Source organism: Canis lupus, chromosome 28, assembly GCF_011100685.1.
Source record: "Canis lupus familiaris isolate Mischka breed German Shepherd chromosome 28, alternate assembly UU_Cfam_GSD_1.0, whole genome shotgun sequence".
Lineage (NCBI taxonomy): Eukaryota > Metazoa > Chordata > Mammalia > Carnivora > Canidae > Canis > Canis lupus.
This window is the reverse complement of record NC_049249.1, coordinates 26,112,435-26,135,363: the sequence shown is the minus strand read 5'-3', so window position 1 is coordinate 26,135,363 and position 22,929 is coordinate 26,112,435. Positions and strand designations below refer to the sequence as shown.

At 38.3% G+C, this 22,929-nt stretch overlaps 1 protein-coding gene across 1 annotated transcript in view; it reads right to left on the bottom strand.

Moving 5' to 3' along the window:
- ATRNL1 (attractin like 1) overlaps nt 1-19,914 on the bottom strand; it is a 786,695-nt gene extending 766,781 nt beyond the window's left edge. Inside the window, exon 1 of the mRNA XM_038578888.1 lies at nt 19,619-19,914. Coding sequence (XP_038434816.1) covers nt 19,619-19,914 — 296 coding nt within the window. The remainder of the gene's footprint in view (nt 1-19,618) is intronic.
- Nucleotides 19,915-22,929: the final 3,015 nt, after the last annotated feature.

Here is a 22,929-nt window from a genome sequence, read left to right as displayed (position 1 = left end):
AGCTCTAGTCCCCCCCTTTGGTAGGTGACTTGATAACATACTTCTTACTGGCTACTTCTCTGTATGATTCAGTCAGTGTCCCTGCATCTCCCAAGTATATTATATGTGCTAATTCTCAGTGTAAAAGCAGATACTTCTGCTTCGGGAGGGTGGGGCGGGTGCCGGTGACCAAACTAATAGTTACCAGCAGGAAGCAGATCTTCAAGACAGGATTCTAGGATTGGATCACTCAATGGGCAGATGGTAGACAGAATGGTAATAACTCCTGGCATGCCACAGCATCACAATGACTAAGACTCTTAACCTGTGAGCTGAGATGGGATACCAGTAGAAAGTTATGCATGGACAACAGGCTGTTGCAATAGCTCTAATATATGAGAAGTACAGTAGCAAGGGTAATTCTAAGGACTGTGTAGAGTTAGTTGATTTGCTGTAAAAAGTCATTGATAAGCTGAAGGAAGAAAACTCCAGCCGAGTGCCTCTATGAGACGCCTGCCCATAAGCAGCTTTTCCCAACATCCTATAAGACCCAAATCACCAACCACTAATTTTAGATACAGTGTAAAAGCCAGGGGACTCTGTAACATTTAAAGTGAAGGAATCTCTACTCCTGAATTCAGAGTGAAGATCCAAGCTGAAAAACAGCCCCAGGCTCAGACTGTGAGAGGAACAGAATTATAACAAAAAAAAAAAAAAAAAGTTTAATTCACAACTGTAACAAAATTACAGTGCTAAAGATAGTGCCCCTAAGAGGAAGTAAAACTCTGATACCTAGGAGGGTACCATCTGGATAGATGAGCTTGAGGACCTTAAACTCTCATATTTTTTTTTCACACTTTGAGCCTGCAAAAGTCTTCAGAAGCCAAAGCTGACAGTGAGAAAAATTAATTCCCACCCTCTTTATAAGACTACTTGTTCTTAGGCCATGCCAGCAAGTAACATCAGAATTTAATTAAATCAACTTAATCAATAACAACTGGCTACAGTAATCACGCATCCAAATACCATGAAATTAGTGGCAGCCCCATACACACTGACCACACAAAAAAGATAAATTTAAAATCCCCAAATATTTGCAAATTGAGCAATATACTTCTAAGTCCCCAAGCCAATTAGAAAATATTTTTAACTGAATAATATGAAAATCACAACATAGCAAAATTTATGAGATGAAGCTAATTTATGAGATGAATTTACAGAGAAATTTTAGCTTTTAATGTCTATATTAGAAAACTGAAAATCAATTATTCAAAGTTACAGCTTAAGAAGCTAGAAAAAGAATAGTGAATTAAAGCAAATGAAAGTATATGGAAGGGAATAATAAAGAACAGAAATCTCTTACAGCACCTGAGTGGCTCAGTCATTTGAGTGTACGACTCTTAGTTTCAGCTCAGGTCACTTAGGGTTGTGAGATTGAGTCCCGCCATCAGGCTCCATGCTCAGCACAGAGTCTGTGTGGCATTCTCTCTCTTTCCCTCTCTTCCTCACCCACTGGTGCACACTGTCTTCTCTCTCAAATAAGTAAATAAATATTTTTTAAAAAAAGAAGAACAGAAATCTCTTAAATAGAAAAGTCATACAATAAAGGAAATCAACACAATTAAAAACTGGCTTCATGAAGATTAAAAAAATTAATAATTTCCTAGCAGAACTTACCAAGAAGAAAAATATTAATTACCATTATCAAAAAGGAGAAGAGAAACCTCACTACTGATGCTACAGAAAGAATAAGACATTGAGAACAACTTCCTGTCAATAAATTTGATATTTTAGATGAAAGGAATACTTCTTTAAATAGTATAACTTGATGAAACCAACAGAAGAAGAAATGAAAATTATAAATATCCTTCACACAAAAATCTTAAACTAAATGTAATCAAACTTAACCTAGCACTATATAAAAACAATAAACATAACAGTATTGCTGACTGAAGTATATATAAAGACTTAGTGGCTCATGAAATAACATTGCTTTGTTGGGGAAATGCAAATCATTCAGTGAATCAATGGGTAATATCTAACAATGAGACCATAGGGCAATCCAAATAACAATGGTTACAAGAATGGAGAAGAAAGATTTAACAGTTATTCAGATTGGTTTAACGAAGGAACCATAAATTTAATTGCAATGACCCCTTGAGCAACTAAAATTTACCTAATACTTTTACATTTAACTCATGAAATCATTTGCTGATACAAGTATTGAAAATCATCCCATACCTAGCAAGAAATCCCTTCAGAGCAAAAAAGCAGTTATACAGAAGGATTCCTCAAAAACACTGAAAGACAAATAGAAACAACCCCTGCTTCATGAAGCAAAAGGTGACAGTGGAAGTAAATAATAGATACACCAAGAGCCTGGGAGGAAAACCTTGGGAGAGATTCTTTGAAGAATTAATTGAGAAACTATACAGTATGTGAGCCCATACAGGGGAATTTGGGAAGCCACGTGCATCCTCAGGGAAGACTACATGCTCAGAAAGCACCTAAGAAGACTCTACTATATTTTATCTCTGGCTAACTTTTAGACTGAAAGCAAAAAAGAAAATGGAGGCTAAGGCAGAGTCATAAACAACCTACCTATGCACCAAAGGAATGCTCCAAAAGAGTCAATCTGCAAAGACTAGAAGAATTTTTTTATTTTTTCCTTGGCTCCATGCATTCAAAGAAATCTGTATCAAAACACTAGCTGACCACAGGCTAAAAGAACAGAAACTTTAGAGACCATACACAACAAAGAATATAGTCATTACAAAAGCAGTTTAGAAAAATCATGAACTACAACCCACATACACACACACACAAAAACAAACAAAAACCTGTAGAGAAGACTCTAACTTCTAGACTTATCACGTTACAATAATCAACAAGAAACTACCAAGCATGCAAAGAAACAAAGTATGGCCTATTTGCAGAGGAAAATATATACCCATGGAAACAGACACTGAACTAGCTATTTCTAATATTGTTTTTACGAAGTATTCTAAGTTTCAAACAACTAACCTATTTTTTATTGCGGCACTCCTGTTCTTGATTTGAGGTCATACTGACATGTTAATCTAGATCAGAGCTCCATAAACTACTGGCCCACTGTCTGTGTAAATGAAGATTTAATGGAATTCCACTACATCCATTTGTTTACACATGTCTAAGATTGCTAACATGCTACAAGAGCAGAGTTGAGCAGTGGCAACAGAAACCATCTGGCCTGCAAATTCTAAAATATCTATTATCTGGCCTTTTACAGAAAAAGTTTGCCAATCTCTATCCCCATGCCTGTCATGTGCCCATATGCCTTCAAATGTCTCATCTTGCTAAAACTGCCCAATCTAGAGTCCCTGATCAAATAAACATGCTAAGCTATTTAAAATACAGGAACAGCCACTACTAAGTATAGGAAAACAAGCACAAACATTAAACTAAAATCAAAGCAATTGAAGTATTATTCTCTATCCTGGCTATAAATAAAAAATTTGATTAAAACATCATAATATAAGGGCAGCCTGGGAGGCTGAGCGGTTTGGCGCCACCTTCGGCCCAGGGCATGATCCTGGAGACCTGGGATTGAGTCCCATGTCAGGCTCCCTGCATGGAGCGTGTTTCTCCTTCTGCCTGTGTCTCTGTCTCCCTCTCTCTCTCTCTCTCTCTCTCTCTCTCTGTGTGTGTGTGTGTGTCTCATGAATAAATAAATAATCTTTGAAAAAAATAAAAAAATAAAACATAAAATAAGAAAAAATCAGTAGTTTTAATACTACAAAGTCTCTGAGACAATAAATCCTGTTTATCAGAAAAAATGGTTTTAGTGCTGACAATAACCACTCAAGAAATAGTCAAATCTACTTGGAGAATCTTTATAGAGAGTCACCTTTGCAAGCCATCGTCATATGGAAGTCTTTTTAAAAACAGTATTTTTAATTAAAATATTGTTTAATAGTTTATACATTTTTAATTAAAACATTATACATTTTACTATACTATTTTATACATTTAAACAAAATGAAGAGTACCTCTAGATTATATTCATTGGTATTAACTTTTTTTCCTTTCTCCACAGTGATACTGTATTACACTACTGAGCTTATATTTCTTCCTGCTTCCTTCATAGTATACTGTGCATCCTCCACTTTTAAATGTGCATTCTCCATCCACCTGACTCCTAATAAAAACTTAGGTGACCTCATCTGCTAGAGTAGTAGTCTTCAAACCTTAATTACATGCTCCTTTGTCAGTAAAAATTTTTATTACATAACTCAAATATATGTATATTTACATATAAGTAAACATGTACTACTTAAAATATTGTGCACTAGGGGTGCCTGGGTGGCTCAGTCAATTAAGTGGGCATAAAGCCCACTCAAAAATAAAAAATTAAATTAAATTAAATTAAAATAAAATAAATTAAAATAAAATAAAGAAAAATATTGTGCACTATAAAGTACAGATTTTAAAAATCAAAATTAAAAATAACAATACTAGGAGTCCTAATATTTTCTTCCCACTTTCCAGTGAGTTATCTTAGTTACCATCCCACTTTAGAGAACACTGATTTGAACAAATCATATCCTGGCCACACAGTATTCCTTCACATAAAACACACTAACCAAGCTGACTACAGTAGTTGACTGGCACCACATACACAAGATTCCTCTATAGACTGGCCTCAGTGGTAACAAATATAATGTGCTTAGTCAGTTCTCACATCTGATAGAAGAGGAAGGAAATGTTTATACCCTACCCTTTGCATGATTTGGGGTGAAAAATAATTGATTGCTGGTAGCATGACCCTGGTAAGACCATCACCATTTCTCCTCTAGCAAATAAAACTTTTTTCCTATGATCCTTTAAAATACTGTATTTCCATTGCAAATCTTTCCCAATCTCATGCAGATTTCAAGTAATTGCCAAAACAGGGGTGCCAGTGTGGCTCAGTGGGTTAAGCGTCTGCCTTTGGCTCAGACCATGATCCTGGGGTCCTGGGATAACGCCCCTCAATGAGCTCCCTCCTCAGCAAGGAGTCTGCCTCTTCCTCTCCATTTGCCTCATCCCCAGCTCATGCACTCTCTCTCTCTCACAAATAAATAAATTCTATTAAAAAAAAATAATAATTGTCAAGACAAAACAATGCCTTCAGGATGAATATTACTAAAACCAGTATCAAAAAAGTTTTCAGCATTTTAATCTTTTAGCTACTGTGTATCAATACTTCTCTGTGGATAAGTTACATTGGAATTGATAGTTGCTATTTGGGGGTACTCAGAAGTCTTTCACTCAAATATTTGAAAATCAGATTCTAGGCCAAATATTATAATTAGGCATTTACTTCAAGATTTCTGGCCATGTTAAATATGCCTAATGTCAAGCTAACTTCATATTGAGCAAAGAAGCTACAGATGTAGGAGGAAGAAATTAAGAAATTAAATTGCCAGGCAAGATACTTCATTTTGAAAAGATCTGATTCAGTTGTACTCATTTATTTTTTACTGTGGTTAATATTATGGTATATAAGTTAAAACTCGATAAAGCTATTATATAAAAAAAAAAGGAAGGTCATGTATGCTAAACCAAAACAAGTTGATTGCCTCCTAAAGCAGAATTTTTAAACAGGAACCAGAATTTCATGCACAATACTTAAAATATCCAAGATATAATCCAAAATTACCTGCCATACCAAGAAACAAGAAAATTTGAACTCATCTGAAAAAAGATAGAGGTACCACGATTGACATGGTAAAGATGCTGGAATTACCTGTCAAAATCTTAAAGCAGCTATCAGAAAAATGGTATGACAAGCAGTTGCAGATACTTTCAAAACAAATATAAAAATAAAAGTTTCAAGTAAAGAAACAAAACATAAAGAAATGGAAATATGATAAGTGAAATTTTTTATACCAACTCACAAGATGGGCCCAATAGCAGAATGGAGATGATAGAAGTAAGAATCAATGAGCATAAAGATAAACAAAAGTTATCCAACCGGAATGTAAAGAAAACAGACTGAAGAGGGCTTTTTTTTTTTTTAAAGATTTATTTGTTTATTCATGAGAGAGAGAGAGAGAGAGAGAGAGGCCGAGAGACACAGGCAGAGGGAGAAGCAGGCTTCCTGCAAAGAGCCAATGTGGGACTTGATCCCAGATCCTGGGATCACATCCTGAGTTGAAGGCAGACACTCAACCACTGAGCCACCCAGGCATCCCTGAAGAGGGCTTTAGTGACAAAGAAGTAATATTTGTCTCTTTGGAGTCATGGGAGAGAAGAAAGAGTAAGAGTGTGAAGCTGAAAAAAAATACCAGAAAAAATGATAACAATTGGGGTAACTGGGTAACAGGCACTGAGTAGGGCACTTGATGGGATGAGCACTGGGTGTTATACTTATGTCGGCAAATCAAGCTTCAATAAATAAATAAGTAAAATGCAAAAATTAAATAAATAAAAACAATAACAAAATTTTACAAATTCTGAAAAATATATAAACCTACAAGGCAAGAAACAGCAAATAACAAATAAACTCAAAAAATTCTATACTCCTATACATCATAACCAAATTTCTGAAAATTTAGAAGAAAAAAGGAAGCCAAAGGAAAATGAGAGCAACAATTTGAATGACAATAGATTCTTCATCAGAAACCTTAGAGTCGCTGCTTTAAACATTCTAGCTCTTTTGCAAAGAAAAGATATGATCAAATTTGTGTTCTATGAAGCAAACTCTGGTAGCAATAAAGGAGAACAGCAAGGGGAAAATTAGAAGCAGAGAAATCAATTCAAGAGCTAATGTGAGAACCCAGTAGAAAAAAATTCAGGATTTTACTAAAGCAAAGGCTAAGAGATGAAAAGGATGGCAAACCTTGAAAATGACAGCAAAACATTCATGGGCTCTTAAAGGAGAAATTCTGTCTTTCCAGCACGAATGGCCAGGAAAAGGTACCCTGCACATCAGAGTATGCAAGGTGTCCGAAGGAACAAAAGCTGAAGATGGAAATACCCTAATTCTGCATATGAACTCACATTAAGACTCAGGTTCAATCTGAGTAGCTCATATGAGGAACAGACCCAAAAAGCAGCTTAATGAAGCCTTTGAGAAATTAATTAAAACTTAAAACACTACACAAGTCTCAGACTAGTCCCTGAGTGGCATGTGTGCATTCAGATCCAAAGGCTTTGAAAACAGAACTGAGATTAAAACCATTACCCTCAGAAAGCATGACGGAGAATTTGCTACTTGAACCCAAATGGTTTGTTCCTTACTAAAAAGAACTAAACAAGTAAACTGATAGATCAGTAAATGGACATTCCCCAGAACATAACAAGATCCATAACTTATACAAGATAACTTTCACAATGTCCAGAATAAATAAAAATCACTCAACATACAAAGAACTAGGAAACTATCAACATTTCTCAAGGGAAAAGATAATCGATGTCAACCCTGAGAAGATCCAAAACTGCATCATCAGACAGACATTAACTATTATAACTAGACGCCATAAGACAAAGATAAAGAAAAAAAAAGACAAAGATAAAGAAAAAATGAAATGAGAGCTCTCAACAGAGAAAGAAAAATTATCAAAAAGAACATGATGGAAAGGTTAATAATGAAAAATACCACCTCTTACACAATTTAAAATGACTGGATGGGTTCAAAAGCAGAAAGTATATGATAGAGGCAACAGTCAGTGAAGCTAATGATAGTTCAAAAGAAATAATACAATTTGAAGAAAGAGAAAAAATTTTTTTAAAAAATCAGAACCTCAAGAACCCGTGAAGCTAAATCAAAAACCTCATGAGTGTCACTAAAATCCAAGAAGAAACAAAAAAGATTACTGCAGAAAAATATATTAAAAGAAATAATGTTTTTTTTAAATCCCATTTTGATGAAACACAGAAATACAAATTCAAGAAGATCAGCAAACCCTACCACCTATGGTAAATTTAAAGAAACCTACATCCAGATACATCATAATTTGAACTGCTTAAAACAAAAAATTCAGAAAAATCTTGAAAGTAGCTAGAGAAAAATGACATTATATATAGAAGAAAAACAATTAGAATTACTGCAGACTTCCCATCAGAAATCATGAAAGACCAGAAAAGAACTGTGCGACTTGTTTAAAATGCTGAAAAAATTAAAAACCTAAGATTCTGTACCTGCAAAAATATCCCTCACTAAACAAAGCAAAATAAAAGTACTGTTAGGCCAAAAAACATTAAGAAAAGACATCAGCAACAGTCATGTTTGAAAAGAAATGGGGGGAAAAAAAAGTGGTTCACACTAAAGAAGAATGATCCTAGAAGGAAATTTCTATCTATAGATAAGCAAAAAGCAAAAGAAAGAGCAAAAATCTGAGAAATATAAAATAGACAGTTTTTCTCCTCTTAGGTTCTTTAAAATATGTTGTTGAAAGAAAAATTTATAACTTTATCTAACGGGGTTTGTCATACAAGTAGATGTAATGTACAAGACAATTATAGCAAAGGTCAGTAGAGATGGATAAATGGACAAATATGGTTATAAAACTTAATTTAGCCTGCTAATTTTAAAATAGCATTAACTCTGAATAGATTACAAAAAGTTAGGTATGCATATTGTGAACAATAGCATAATCAATAAAAAATAATACAAAGCCATATATCTGAAAGGACAATAGCAAATTAAAACAGAATACCAAAATATATCCAAATATACTAAATGTAAATAGTCTCAACAAACCAATAAAAAGAGATTATTACATTGGATTGAAATATATATATAACAGAGTGGCTATTAATATCAAAGTAGACTATAAAGCAGAAACAGTTCCAAAGAAAAAGATGGAAAAAATGATACTATGACAAATGGGTCAGTTCACCAAAAAAACACAGCAGTTCTATTTTGTATCCACTCACCAAAAAAAAGCCTTGAAACATAAGCAAAACTGACAGAAGTGAAAGCAGATGGACAAATCTATAATCACAGGTGGAGACTTCAACACTCCTCTGAATCAACAGAACTAAACAATATCATACAGATAAATTACCTGAACAATTAGAATCAACTTGCCTTAACTGACATTTCTATAACATCCCACTCAACAGAAGAATGTACCTTCTTTTCTATTGCAAATGTTAATATTCACCACAGTGCACCACATTTTTTTTCTAGAAACAAGTCTTAACAAATTTGTAAGAACTGAAATCATACAAGGTATGAACATAGTTCTTTGAACATAGTTTAACTAGGAATAAATAACAAAAATCTTTGGTAAATCCTCAAATACTTGAAAGTTAAACAAAATTGTTCTATATGAGCCAAAGAGCATGTCTAAAAGAAAATTAGAAAGTATATTGATCTGAATAAAAATGAAAGCACTACCTATCAATATGTGAGAGGCAGCTAAAGCAGGGCTCAGAACACACATAGCATTAAAATACTTTTATTAGAAAGGAAGAAACATCTCAAATTAAGGATGTAAGCTTTTCATCTTAAGAAATTAGAATAAGAAAAGCAAATTAAAACCAAAGGAAGTAACAATCAATGAAACTGAAAACAACAATAAAAGAAAAAAGAGCAGGAATCAATTAAACCAAACATATTCTTTGAAAAGATCAATAACGTCAATAAATATATAGCCAGACTAAGAAAAAAGAAAGAAAATGTAAACTACCAATATCAGAAATGTGAGAAATATTACTAAAGACTCCACAAACTTTAAAAGGATAAGGGAATATTATACACAATGTTATTCCCACAAATTTGAAAACTCAGATGAAACGAATCAATCTCTGTAAGACAATCTACCAAAACACACTCAAAAAAAAAAAAAAAAAAGGAAATGAATGTCCCTACATCTATTTTAAAAATTGAATTCATAGTTGCAAGCCTTTCCTCAAAGAAAATCTCAGGCCCAGTTGGCATCAGTGATGAATTTTACTGACATTGATGAAAAAAGTAAGATCAATTCTACATAAATTCTTCCAGAAAACAGAAGAAGGGGCAGGGGGCACTCTCTAACTTTTTTTATAGGGCTAGTGTTATCATGATAAGAAACCCAAAGCCATTATAAGAAAAGAAAATTACAAAGTAATATCTTCTGAGAACACAGAAGCAAAAATCCTCAACAAAATAATAGCAAATCAAATACACCAATATATAAAAAGTATAATATATTATGACCAATGGGGACTTATCTCAGGACTATAAGGCTGATTAAACATTTGAAAATCAATCAAGTTAATTCACCAATATCAACAAACTAAAGAAAAACCAAATGATTGTCTCAACAGATACAGGAAAAAGATAAAATTTAACATCCATACATAATAAACTGTCAAAATAAGGAATACCAAGGAACTTTCTAAACCTAGTAAATGGCATTTACCAAAAAAGCCTACAGCTCACATAATACTATATGCTTAAAAACTGAATGTTTTCACCTAAGACTGGGAACAAGGCAATGATATTCACTATTATTTTCTTATTCAACATCAAGTTGAAGGTCCTAGCCAGTACAATACAGCAAGAAGAAAAATAAAAGGCATACATATAATTGCAAAGGAGGAAGTAAAACTGACTCTACACAGATAACATAATTGTGTATGTAGAAAATCCCAAGGAATCTATAAAAAAAGCTACTGAAACGGAGTTTAGCAACATTGCAGGAAGGATACAAAGTCAATATACAAAAATCAATTGTATTTCCACATAATAAAGATCAACAAACAGAAATTGAAATTAAAAGAAACAATATCAATTACAATAGCATCAAAGTACATGAACTATTTAGTATAAATCTAACAAAATACATGTAGGATCTATATATGATAACTACAAAACATGCAAGAAATCCATGCAAACCTAAATAGATGAAGAAATGTTGATGGAATGGAGAAGTCAGTATTGTTTATATGCTAGTCTTCTCAAAACAATCTCAAGCCAACACAATCCCAACCAAAATCCCAGGAGGATTTTTTTTTTTTGATCTGAGAAACTGATCCTAAAATGTGGAAAAGCAAATGAGTTAGAATAACCAAATGAATTTTCAAAAATAAAAATAGAGTTCTGAGAATCTCATTACCTAATTTCAAGACTTACTATAAAGTTATAATAGTCAAAAAAGAGACTCTCAAAAGGACAGAACATGAATCAAAGGAACAGAACAGAGTCAAGAAACAAATATAGAGATAGATATATCCAACTGATTTTCAAAAAAGGTACAAAGACCTGAATGATAAAAGGATCATCTTTCAATAGTCATCTCATAATGAAAAAATGGGTCAATTTATCAAGAGGAAATAAAATTTCATGTACTTAATAAAAGAGCTCCAAAATACATAAAGCAAAACAAGAAAGACTGCAGGGAGAAATAGACAAATGCAAAATTAAAATTGAAGATTTTAATACTTCTCTCTCAATAACTGATAAGTAGACAAAAAGGTTTTAGAAAACTTGAATAAAACTATGAATCGACTCAATCTAACTGAAATTTATAGAACATTCCACCCATCACACACATTCTTTTCACTTATACAAGGAATGTTTATCAAGATGGGCAATATTCTTGCCAGTAAATTTGACCAAATTCTAGTTATACAGTCCTATATATAATACATAAATTGAACTTGTGGTATTATATGCTAAACCAAATGAATTTATATTAAATAAACTGAATTTGGAGTTAAAGAAAATTCCAGACCTTAAGGGCTTCACTGGTGAAGTGTACCAAACATAATGAAGAAATAATGCTAATTCTATACAAACTCTTCCAGTAAACTAAACAGGAAGGTCCCAACTCATTCTAGGAGGCTGGTATTACCCTGATTCTAAAACTGCACAAAGACATTATACAAAAAGTACAGACCAATATCCTTCATGAACATATATACAAAAATTCTAAGCAAAATCCTAATCAATCAATTCCAAACAACATATAAAGAAAGAAAACATAATCGTTTCAGATGGTGTTTATCTCAGGAATGTAAAGTAGTTTTAACATTTAAAAATTAAGCAACAAAATTCATAATATCAAGAAACAAACAGAAAAATGACATGATGATCTCAACAGATGTAGAAAACACAATCTAATATCCATCTCCAATAAAAACTCTTAGCAAACTAAGAACAGAAGGAAACCTCCTCAATGTGATAAAAGGAATTTACAAAAAACTTACAGATAACATCATACTTAAGAATTAAATAATAGGGATCCCTGGGTGGCGCAGCGGTTTGGCGCCTGCCTTTGGCTCAGGGCGTGATCCTGGAGACCCGGGATCGAATCCCGCATCGGGCTCCTGGTGCATGGAGCCTGCTTCTCCCTCTGCCTGTGTCTCTGCCTCTCTTTCTCTCTCTGTGACTATCATAAATAAATAAATAAATAAATAAATAAATAAATAAATAAATAAATAGAATTAAATAATAGAGGATCCCTGGGTGGCGCAGCGGTTTAGCGCCTGCCTTTGGCCCAGGGCGTGATCCTGGAGACCCGGGATTGAATCCCACGTCGGGCTCCCGGTGCATGGAGCCTGCTTCTCCCTCTGCCTATGTCTCTGCCTCTCTCTCTCTCTCTCACTCGCTCTGTGACTATCATAAATAAATAAAAACAAAATAAGAAGAATTAAATATTCTATGGGCAGCCCAGTTGGCTCAGCAGTTTAGCACCGCCTTCAGCCCAGGCGTGACCCTGGAGACCCAGATGGAGTGCCATGTCAGGCTCCCTGCATAGAGCCTGCTTCTCCCTCTGCCTGTGTGTATGTGTGTGTGTGTGTCATGAATAAATAAAATCTAATATATACTGTAATATGTATACATATATATATATAAAATCTCCCTAAATCATGAATTGCTTAGAGTTGACCAAAGTCACCACAAGTATAGATCACTGCAATGGAGGTTCTAGCCAGTGAAATAAGGCAAGAAAAAGAAAAGGCATCCAGATTATACAGAAAGGAGGAAAGGTATCTTTATTTGCAAACAACATAATCTATTCAGAATATCATCAAGAATTTACAGAAATCTGTAACTAATGAGTTTAGCAAGACTGAAAGATACAAGATTAATAAACAAAAAAAAAACGTATTTCCAAATAAGAGGAACAATCAGAAATTAAAAATAAAAATATATATAATTTATAATAGCATCAAAAAATGTGAAATATTTAGGGAAAAATCTGAGAAGAGCTGTAAAACCTGTTCACTGAAAATTTTAAAATACTGCTGAGAGACTAAAAGAGACCTAAATAAAAGGAGACATATACCACGTTCATGAGCCAGAAAATTCAATATTAATATTGAGATTAATTTGAGGGACAGGTGTCAACTGTCCCCCAAATTAATCTATAGCTTCAACATAATTCCAAGTAAAATCCCAGGTTTTTTTTTGTAGAAATTGGCAAGCTGATCCTGAAATTCATATGGAAATGCAAAGAACCTAGAAGAGCCAGAGTAACTGAAAAATGAACAAGATTAAAGGACTTAACACCTGCTGACTTCATGACTTATAAAGCTACGATAATCAAGACATTTTTGTCTTGATGTGCAAATAAAGAGATCAATGGAACAGAAGAGAGTTCAGAAATACACAAATATATGAACAAGTGGTTTTGGCAAAGATACAAAGCAACTTATCAGAGAAAGGATAGTCTTATTTTTTTTAAGATTTTATTTATTTATTTTAGAGAGAGAAAGAGGGCAAGCAGGGAAAGGGGCGGGGAGAGAAGGAGAGAGAGAATCCCAAACCAAGTCCATACTGAGTGCAGAGCCCAATGCAGGGCTTGAACCCAGAACCCTGAGATCGTGACCTGAGCCAAAATCAAGAGTTGGACACTTAACCGACTGAGCCACCCAGGCACCTCAAGGATAGTCTTTTTAAAATGGTCCTGGAACAACTGAATTTCTATATGCAAAAGAAAAAAAAGAAAGAATTGAGATCCATACCTCTCACCATATGCAGAAATTAACTCAAAATGGACTATAAACCTTAAATGTAAAATCTAAAACTACAAAACTTCTAGAAAAAAAAATTAAAGAGAAATAACAATTTAAGCCAAGGTTTCTTAGATCTAACACCAAGAATAAAATTCATAAAAGAAAAAAAGTGATAAACTGGAATTCATCAAGTTTAAAACTTGTGTTATTTGAAAACACTGCTCAGAGAATGAAAAGACAAGCCCCAGCCTGGGAAAAAATATTTGCAAATTATAAATCTGAAAAGGAACTAGTATCCAGATGTGTAAAGAACTCATAAAAATCAGTAACAAGAAAGAAAAAAATGTTTTTAAATGTGCAAAAGTTTTGAACAGACACCTCACCAAAGAAAATATATAGATTCTAAGTAAGCATATGACAAGACGTTCAACATCATTAGTTATTAGAGAAACAGAAATTAAAAGCACAATGAGATACTACTACAAACCACTTAGAACCCTCATAATTAAAGACTGACCATACCAAGTGTTGGTGACATTGTGAATTAACATTCATATACTGCTGGTGGGAATGTAAATAATACAACCACTTTGGAAAAGTTGTCAGTTTGTTGAAAAGGTAAATATGTATCAGCAATGTGATCTGGCCATTCCATTCTTCTGTATTTACCCAAGAAAGCAGATGTCCATATAAAGACTTCCACATAAAAGTTCAGATGTGCTTTATAAAGAATGGCCAAAAATTGGAAACAAACCCAAATATCCATCACTGGGTGAAAAACAAATTGTGGTATATCCGTACATTGGAATACTGCACAGTAACTAAAAAGAATAAATCCTTGATACACCATTAATGAATCTCAAAATGAATAAACTGTGAATAAAGCCAGATAAAAAGGAGTACATAGTATATGATTCTACTTACAAAAAATTCTAGAAAGTCCAACAAATCTATAGTGACAGAAAGCAGTTCAGTATTTGCCTGGGTACAGGGATTATCAAGAGGCACATGGAATTTTGGGTGTGGGTATTTTTATGATCTTGACTGCGGTGATAGTTTCAGAGGTGTATATGTACAATAAAACATTACAAACATTCGGTTTACTGCATGTCAATTACACCTCAAAAAAAGGTCTTAAAAATAATGAAAAAATTTTAATCATAACTGAATAATGCCTCTTGAAAGTATCAAAAAGGAAAAAGAACACTATAAGAGTATATATAATAAGGAGTGACATAGTCTGACAAGTCCTTACTGGGTGTGGAACCTGCTTAAGATTCTCTTTCTTGGGGTCCCTGGGTGGCTCAGTTGGTTAAGTGTCTGCTTTCCACTCAGGTCATGACCCCAAGGTCCTAGGATCAAGCCCCCAGTCAGCTCCCTGCTCAGTAGGGAGTCTGTTTGAACTTCACCCTCTGCCCCTCCCCACCCATCCACCTTCCACCCCACTTATGCTGTTTCTCAAATAAATAAATAAAACCTTTAAAAAAAAGGAAAAAGACTCTGTCTCTCTCCCTCTGCCTCTGCCCTCCCCCCATGCACACATACTATCTCTCTAAAAAAAAAAATAATTTAATTAAATAAAGAAGACTCTTACCAGAAGGTGGTGGAGGGAGGATGTTTTAAGTAAGTGATGGGGATTAAGGAGTACACTTATTGCAATGAGTACCAAGAGTTGTATGGAAGTGCTTTTAATGACTGGAATTTAAATAAAAGCTTAAAAAAACCTTATGGGTAAAAATATTAACAAATTAAAGAAAAACAAACATACTTGAGGTCAGGGAGCATTCAACGCAACTTTATAGTTACTGACAGTTTTTCTATTAATAGAAATGATTCCAAATGTGTTTTTTTTTTTTTTAGTAGTAGTAGCTAAGGAAACATATTTACACTTTTAACCCTGTCCCTTTCTGTTTATTTTTTTTAAGATTTATTTATTCATGAGAGACACAGAGAGAGGCAGAGACATAGGCAGAGCAAGAAGCAGGCTCCCTCTGGGGAGTCCAATGTGGGACTTGATTCCAGGAAATTGGGAATCATGCCCTGAGCCAAAGGCAGATGCTCAACCACTGAGCCACCCAGGTGCCCCCCTTTCTGTTTTTAACAGCAATGAAGTCCCAATATTATATCTTCATCATTGCTGTCACCAGAAATAGAATACTTCTACTAAAAATGTGAGAATTTCCGTATCTACATTTGATTAACCTAAGAGATTAAGAAAAATCTATCTACATTACAGGGCACCTGGGCGGTTCGGTGAGTTAAACATTTGCCTTCAGCTCAGGACATGATCCCGAGGTCCTGGGACCAAGCCTCCAGTAGGGCTCCCTGCACAGCAGGGAGTCTGCTTCTCCCTCTCCCCCTCCCCCCAACTTGTGCATCCATGTGCTCTCTTCTCTGAGATAAATAAAATCTTTTTTAAAAAATCAATATACATTAAAAATACAATAAAATGTAATAGATTTTTTAAATATTCAATAAATGTTTTAATAAAGTTACATTTAGAAATTATTCACAGTATGAGATATTTTCCAATTTCAGAGCATTAATTTAGTTTTCTTGCTTACAAATTAGAAAACATAGGTTCCTAAGTCACATTAGCCAGAAAATGTCCAAGTCTGAACATGAAATATAAATTTATATAAATATAAATCTCAACTACTCTACAGAAAAAATTCTAAACAACTAGTTTCTAAAAGAAAATGTAATTCATTTAAACAAATCTTGTAGTAAAATGTTCTCTAGTCTAATGTTATACTAAGGTACTCAAGTAAATATACTTCAAATTAGCGTATATTACATCCTTAATTATTAGATTTCAAATTGGCACTGTCTTTTCCCAAGCCTTTCAGACAAGGTTCAAAGTATTCATTTTGTTTTACCTATGCGAGAAATGACTTATAATTCTGAGTGTTTTGTTCTTTTCAAATAGAAACAGAAGACTGGAATCAGTGCTAAGAGAACTAAAGTACCACTTTTGATACCATAGTTGCTTCTGCATCCCTCCCCACCATCAATCTTCCATTCTAAAGAACCATTTGAAGAATACTCTTATTCCCTAGTGAAATCCCCACCGTAGAAAAAAAAACTAAGTTACCATGGAACCAGCCAATTAATTTTGACACCTGCTTACCAAGATTGATCATTTTTGATATCTGTTTGCTAGGTTGCTATCCTTCAGCTTAGTAAAAGATTTTCAAGATAATTAATGAAGTGAGAATTTCTAGGTAAAGTCTTTCTCACTATGATATTACTTCAAATGCTGAGTAAAACAAGCTATCATCCTTTTTTAGCTTAACATATACTTTACCAGGAAGAATTTTCTTCTGAATTGATTCTTCCCTTTAACATTAAATACTACATTTTACCCCTAAGAGTATACATAAAACAGAGTAGTACCAGTTATATTTACTCTGATTAATAGCTTGTATTCCATAAAGAAATGAAAAAATACTTATCAATACAGTACAATGAATCACAGGAAATAACAGTTTCCAAGGAAATGATTTATATTCAATGATTAGTTCAGGGCTAGTTGTTATTTAACTATATTTAAGAAGCTATTCCTCTTTTACTCACTAATGTATTATGTTTATGAATACCATCTCCTTATGTTATTTAAGTTAGTTTAAATTGACCTGTGATCTTTCCAACTAACTGGGACAACATCGGCTAGTGAGGTTACAGGCTGCTGATCTAGTTGATTAACAAGTTCCACTACTATAAAATGTAAGAGGAGCTTCTTGGGACTACAGGAATCTTTGTCCTCTTTAGACAAATGGAGCAAATCAACCCACAAAAAGGTCAAAATCTCTCAATCACATATGTACCAAGTTATCTTCCTACTTATTTCTAGAAAGATATCAAAAATCGATGCAGCTGTTTTGTTGGCTATCAGTCTATATGTTCAAAATTCGTGCTTGATAAAAAGGCTCGCTGCAATTGTCATAGCCAAAGTTTAAAAACACCTAAGTAGAGGTGCCTAGGTGCTCAGTGGGTTAAGAGTCTGCCTTAGGCTTAGGTAGTGATCCTGGGGTCCTGGGATGGAGCCCTCTGCTCAGGAGGGAGCCTGCTTCTCCCCCTCCCTCTGCCCTCCACTCCCCCTGCTTGTGCTCTCTCTTATAAAATTTAAAAATCTAAAAAAAAATTTAAAACCACTTAAGTAATAAAGGCTACTCACAAGCACAATTCAGTAAGATAGCTTTCCTTATCCTGAAATACTTAAAACTTTTAATTAGCATCTCTTTCAAATAAAAAAAAAGTATCAAAAAAACTACAGTATTATACTAGTTTGTGACAGTAGGAAGAAAACATTTCAATCTATTGCTACAAATGGATTTCATCAACTTCTATTTTGAGATTTAACTTCCAAAAATCTGCTGGAAATTAAATAGTAGGATCTACCTAAAATTATAAGTGCCCTTTAAGCAGGCATTGTTCAAAATTGCGACAGTTTAAAAAAAAAAAAAGGAAAATATGCTGTATTTAAAATTTCCAGGACATCCTCCTATAATCCATTAATAAGGTGAACCATATTCCTCTGCCTTAGAACCCAAGACATTTCACTTAGACTTTGCTATCATCCTAACAGCAAATATCAGTAATCTATATAGCATAATCTCGGAGCCACAAAACAACCCCCAAATTTCACAGTAGCTACCTAGAAGTCTAAAAAGTTGCCTTACTTAATGACTATTATCTGCAAATGGTTAGATGGCTACCCTAACGGCCTCAACTATGGTACTTACTGCTCCCCGCACCCACCCACCCATCCATTCACCTATTTCTTTTTCATATCAGGCCGGAATTTAATAAACATCGGCCAAGAGAGGGGAAGTATCCTTGTTGTAAAGCAAACTCCTTGGGGCCTTGAGCTTCAGAGAAAAACCAAAGTCATGGTCTCACACAACAACTGATAGTGAAATAAACAGTTGGAAAAATCCATTATCTTCACGTTAAAAAGTCCAGGCATTTCCTCATTTCAGGTTACCCAAAATCACTCTTGTATTCTCAATTAAACTTGTCCTGGCAAATTCAATTTATTGGCTAAAATGTACACATTCTAGAGTTAGGCTAGCCGATTTGGAACCACAACTCAGACCTTACTACCGTGTAATAATCTTGGGCAAACGACTTAAATTCATCGCCTCGAGTTCTCTCTGTAAATCCGGCCTAATAATCCTAATAACTCACAGAGTTGCGAGGAACAAATGAGATAATCCACGTCAGGCGCTTCACGGTCTTTGGCACCTTGTAAGCCCACCGTGAACTCTTAAGATCACTATTATAACACTAAATAAACCGAAATGTCAGCAGTGTTACCTCTCTAGAGAGCAGGGCGATGCGAGTAGAGGGAGGCACCGGTAGACCGTGACTTTTAACCCTTATACTTCTGCATTGTTTGAATATTTTTGCAACGTTCAAGCATTTCAAGAGTTACCTGCATGATTTTTTATTTAAAAAAAAGGGGGGGGGTGGTACCTAACAGAATGGTGTTTGGCACCGTGAACGGAGTACGCAAATGCCCAAGGGCAGGGGCGCACAAGTCGCTGCGGGCATCCCGACCACGGCGGGGCTCCGCGCGGGGCCGAGTGCCCGGGGCGCCCGGGATGCAGGGGCCGGCGAGCTGCGGGCGGCTCCGGGACCGGGACCGGGACCCGGGGGCGCGTGGAGGGCGGGGGCGGGGCGGGCGGGGCGCGGGGGCGCGGGGTCCGGCGGAGGCACTTACTTGAACCGGCCCTGGCAGTGCTGGCACTGGTCCCCCACCCAGCCCGGGTCGCAGAGGCAGGTGGAGTTGACACAGCGGCCCGAGAAGCAGGAGCCGGTCCTCTCGCACGGCTTGGACTGGGACACCTGCGCGTAGAGGGCCAGGTAGAGGAAGCCATAGCACAGCAGCCAGCTGTTCCCGTCCAGCAGCCAGGAGGAGGCGCCACCGCCGCCGCCGCCGCGGACCGGCCGAGCCTTGCACAGCCCCGGGGCCGCGGGCTGCGGGGGGCCCATGCGGGCCCGGCCCCCCGGCTGCATCTTCCCCGGCGCCCCTGCCCGGCCCGGCAGAGCTCGCAGGCGCCGACAGCGATGCCCGCAGGGGCGGGGGGCGGGGGGCGCGGACAGGGGAATCCGGCCGGAGGAGCCCGCGCCGCCGCCGCCGCCGCCGCCGCCGCTCCTGCTGCTGCTGCTGCTGCTGCTGCTCCTCCTCCTCCTCCTCACCGGCGCCTGCCCCAGTCCCGCTCCCGGGTCAGCAGGGACAGACCCCCGTCGCCGTCGCCGTCGCCTCCGCTCGGCTCCCGCCAGGCGCCCTCGGGCATCGCCTCTCGCTCTCCTGACCTTGTCCTCCGCGAGCCGAGCCCGGCGCCGCGGCGCCCCGGGGCCCGGCCGGAGGCGGAGGCGGAGGCGGAGGCGGAGAGCGGGCGGCGCGGGCGGCGCGGGGCGCTCCGGAGGGGACCTGCGGGCGGGGGAGGGGGCGGGGGGGCGGGAGGGGAGGGGAGGGGAGGGGAGGGGACCCGCGCGCGGCCCCGCCTCGCCCGCGGCTCGCGCCAACTGCCTGCGCTCCAGCCCCGCGCGCCGGGGAGGGCGGGGGCCGCGGGAGCCCCGAGGTGGGCGCGCCCAACGCGGGAGGGGAATCCGGGAAGCGGGGCTCAGTCCCGCACCGCCGGGCCGGCGGCCAGCGCGCCCCCGGCCGCCGCCGTCTCCCCCGGGCCGTCAGCCGGGCGCCGGGGCTGCGGCTGGAGCGCGCGGGGGGCCGGGCCGCCTGCGCCCCCCGCGCGAGCCCACGTGTCCCCCCCCCCGGGCCCAGCGCCGTGGTCTCGCCCCGCCCTGACAGGGACCGGGGACTCCCCCGCGCCCCCCCCCCCCCCGGCCCGCGCGCGCGGCGGAGGCTGGCCCCAGGTGCGGTCCTCGTGCCCTCCCCGGCCCCGCTCGCGCCACGCGCCCCGGAGCCCCAGCAGCCGAGGGGCGGACCCGGCCGGCTTCGCAGCTTCAGCAAAAAAGCGGCCCTTCCCGTCGGCCGGCCGCAGCTGCGAAAGTGCAGCGCGTTCCCCCCGCGTTTCCCCCTCCCCCTCCCCCTCCCCCGCCCCAGCCTCCTGCCTATTTCTTCTTTTTTTTTTCTTAGAAAAACTCCGACAACGCACAAAGAGCTGAGCATGTGCAGCAGGCAAAAGTCTTAAAGGCACCGCAGTCCACGCGCTGTGGGGTCCGCACCAACTGGGAGGGGCGGGGCCTGGGGGCCGCGGGGGTCGCGGAGCCCCGAGCGCGAGCGCGAGCGCGGAGGGACTTGGCCGAGGGGAGCCATTTCTTCCACGGAAATGAGGGCTCCCCCGCCCCCAACAAAGAGCTGCGAGGCTCTGAGCCCAGGGCGCCCCCCCCCCCTTCCCGGTGCTGCCTCCGAGCCCCAGGTATCTCCTTTTCTCTGCTTGTCAGGGTTTCCTCCTCCATCTGGGACAATACTCTGCCTTGAAAAATATTGCAACATCTGGGCTTTTTTTTTTTTTTTTTTTCCAAGAAGAGCAGAAATGATGCCCAGAAAAGAGCCTTTTTCCTTTCTCAGCGACAATCTTTTCCTCCTTTAGATGACTTTCCAAGATTTGATGGCATGTGCTGAAATTTTTGCTTTGTACTTTTGTGTCTTCTCTTAAAAGCTCGCATCAGCCCTTGAGAAAGGAAGCCGAGCGCACATTGCAGCCCTGTATACTCGAGTTACAAGCCATGTAATGGGATCCCCCACCAAAGAAGAGCAGACTGTGTGAAAAAGAATTTGAAATCTACCGAAGGCATTTCTGACAGCGAAAGGAGAAAAAGTTTTAGCTGTAACCGCACAGTCATATTATTGTTAAGATTCAACTCATGTATTTTCGGGCATAAAGTACCCACGTCATCTCTTTTCATCTCTTTTATCCCCCACGTTGCAGATGAAATCCTCCATTAACCCCATTTTGCAGATGAGGATAGAGAGACTCAGAAAGGTTGAAAGATTTGTCAGTGGCGGGCTGGGTGAAAGTAATGAACCGAGCTCTAAACACAAGTCCCGTGGCTTCCATCAGTCCTGTGTTTTTTTCCACTAGTTATCAGGCTATTTCTATTAGCAGTTGCTTTGTTCTACTTAAGTGAATAAAATGTAAGTGTTGGCTTGCTTTGCAAATGCCTCCGCAGTGACTTAAGGAAGGAAGACCAAGGTCCAGAGAGAGGTGGCTCCTTTGAAAGGGAAAGGGGGGAAAAAAAAGAAAACCATGATTTTCATTAATACAACAAATCACAATCCCCCTATAATATCAGTACTAGAAATTTCATCCTCAAATCTGAAAATGAGGACAGCCCCTTCTTCCTTTGACATCTCTTTTGTATCAGGATGCTCCTTAGAGACTACTTGGGATGAAGGAAGAAGAGGAACAGAACATTCTGGGGGGGCGGGCGGGAAACAGTTGAAAGGAGGATATTGTTCTGGATCACACCTTTTAATTTCCATGACTATAAAATCCAGAACGCTTTCTTGTGGTGGACATACATGAACAATCTCTGCTGTCTTCTCCATTCTTCTCGCATGCCAGCCAAAGTTTAAAGTGAGCCACATCTTTCTCACATCTAATGTAGAGTTGCTTTCAGAAATATGGAAGGTAGCCAAGCCCTTAAAACAGTGAGTGTAAAGGTAATTCAAAGGGTACACTGGAGCCCCTTTAACAAGAGAGATCACTGCTCAGCCACACACTGACTGTAGCCTATATTCAAGCAAAGGATTTGCCCATTAAAAATATATATCTTTTAATCTCATAACCACTATAATCAGCTCAGTACTTCATGTTACACTAAAGAACATGCAGCCCCACAGCTTCCTCTCAACTTTGCCTTTAGAATCAAGCTGAATATACTAAATCTATATAAAATTACCATCACGAGGATCACACAGGATTACCACTTGCCCTATATCCTTTTTTTTCTTTCATACCCTTTTAGTCAACATTTACTGAGTAACTTTTATGAATTTAAGGAAGAGAAAACAAAGATGAATAAAACATGAGATTTACCCCCTGGATAAGCTTATCTATAATA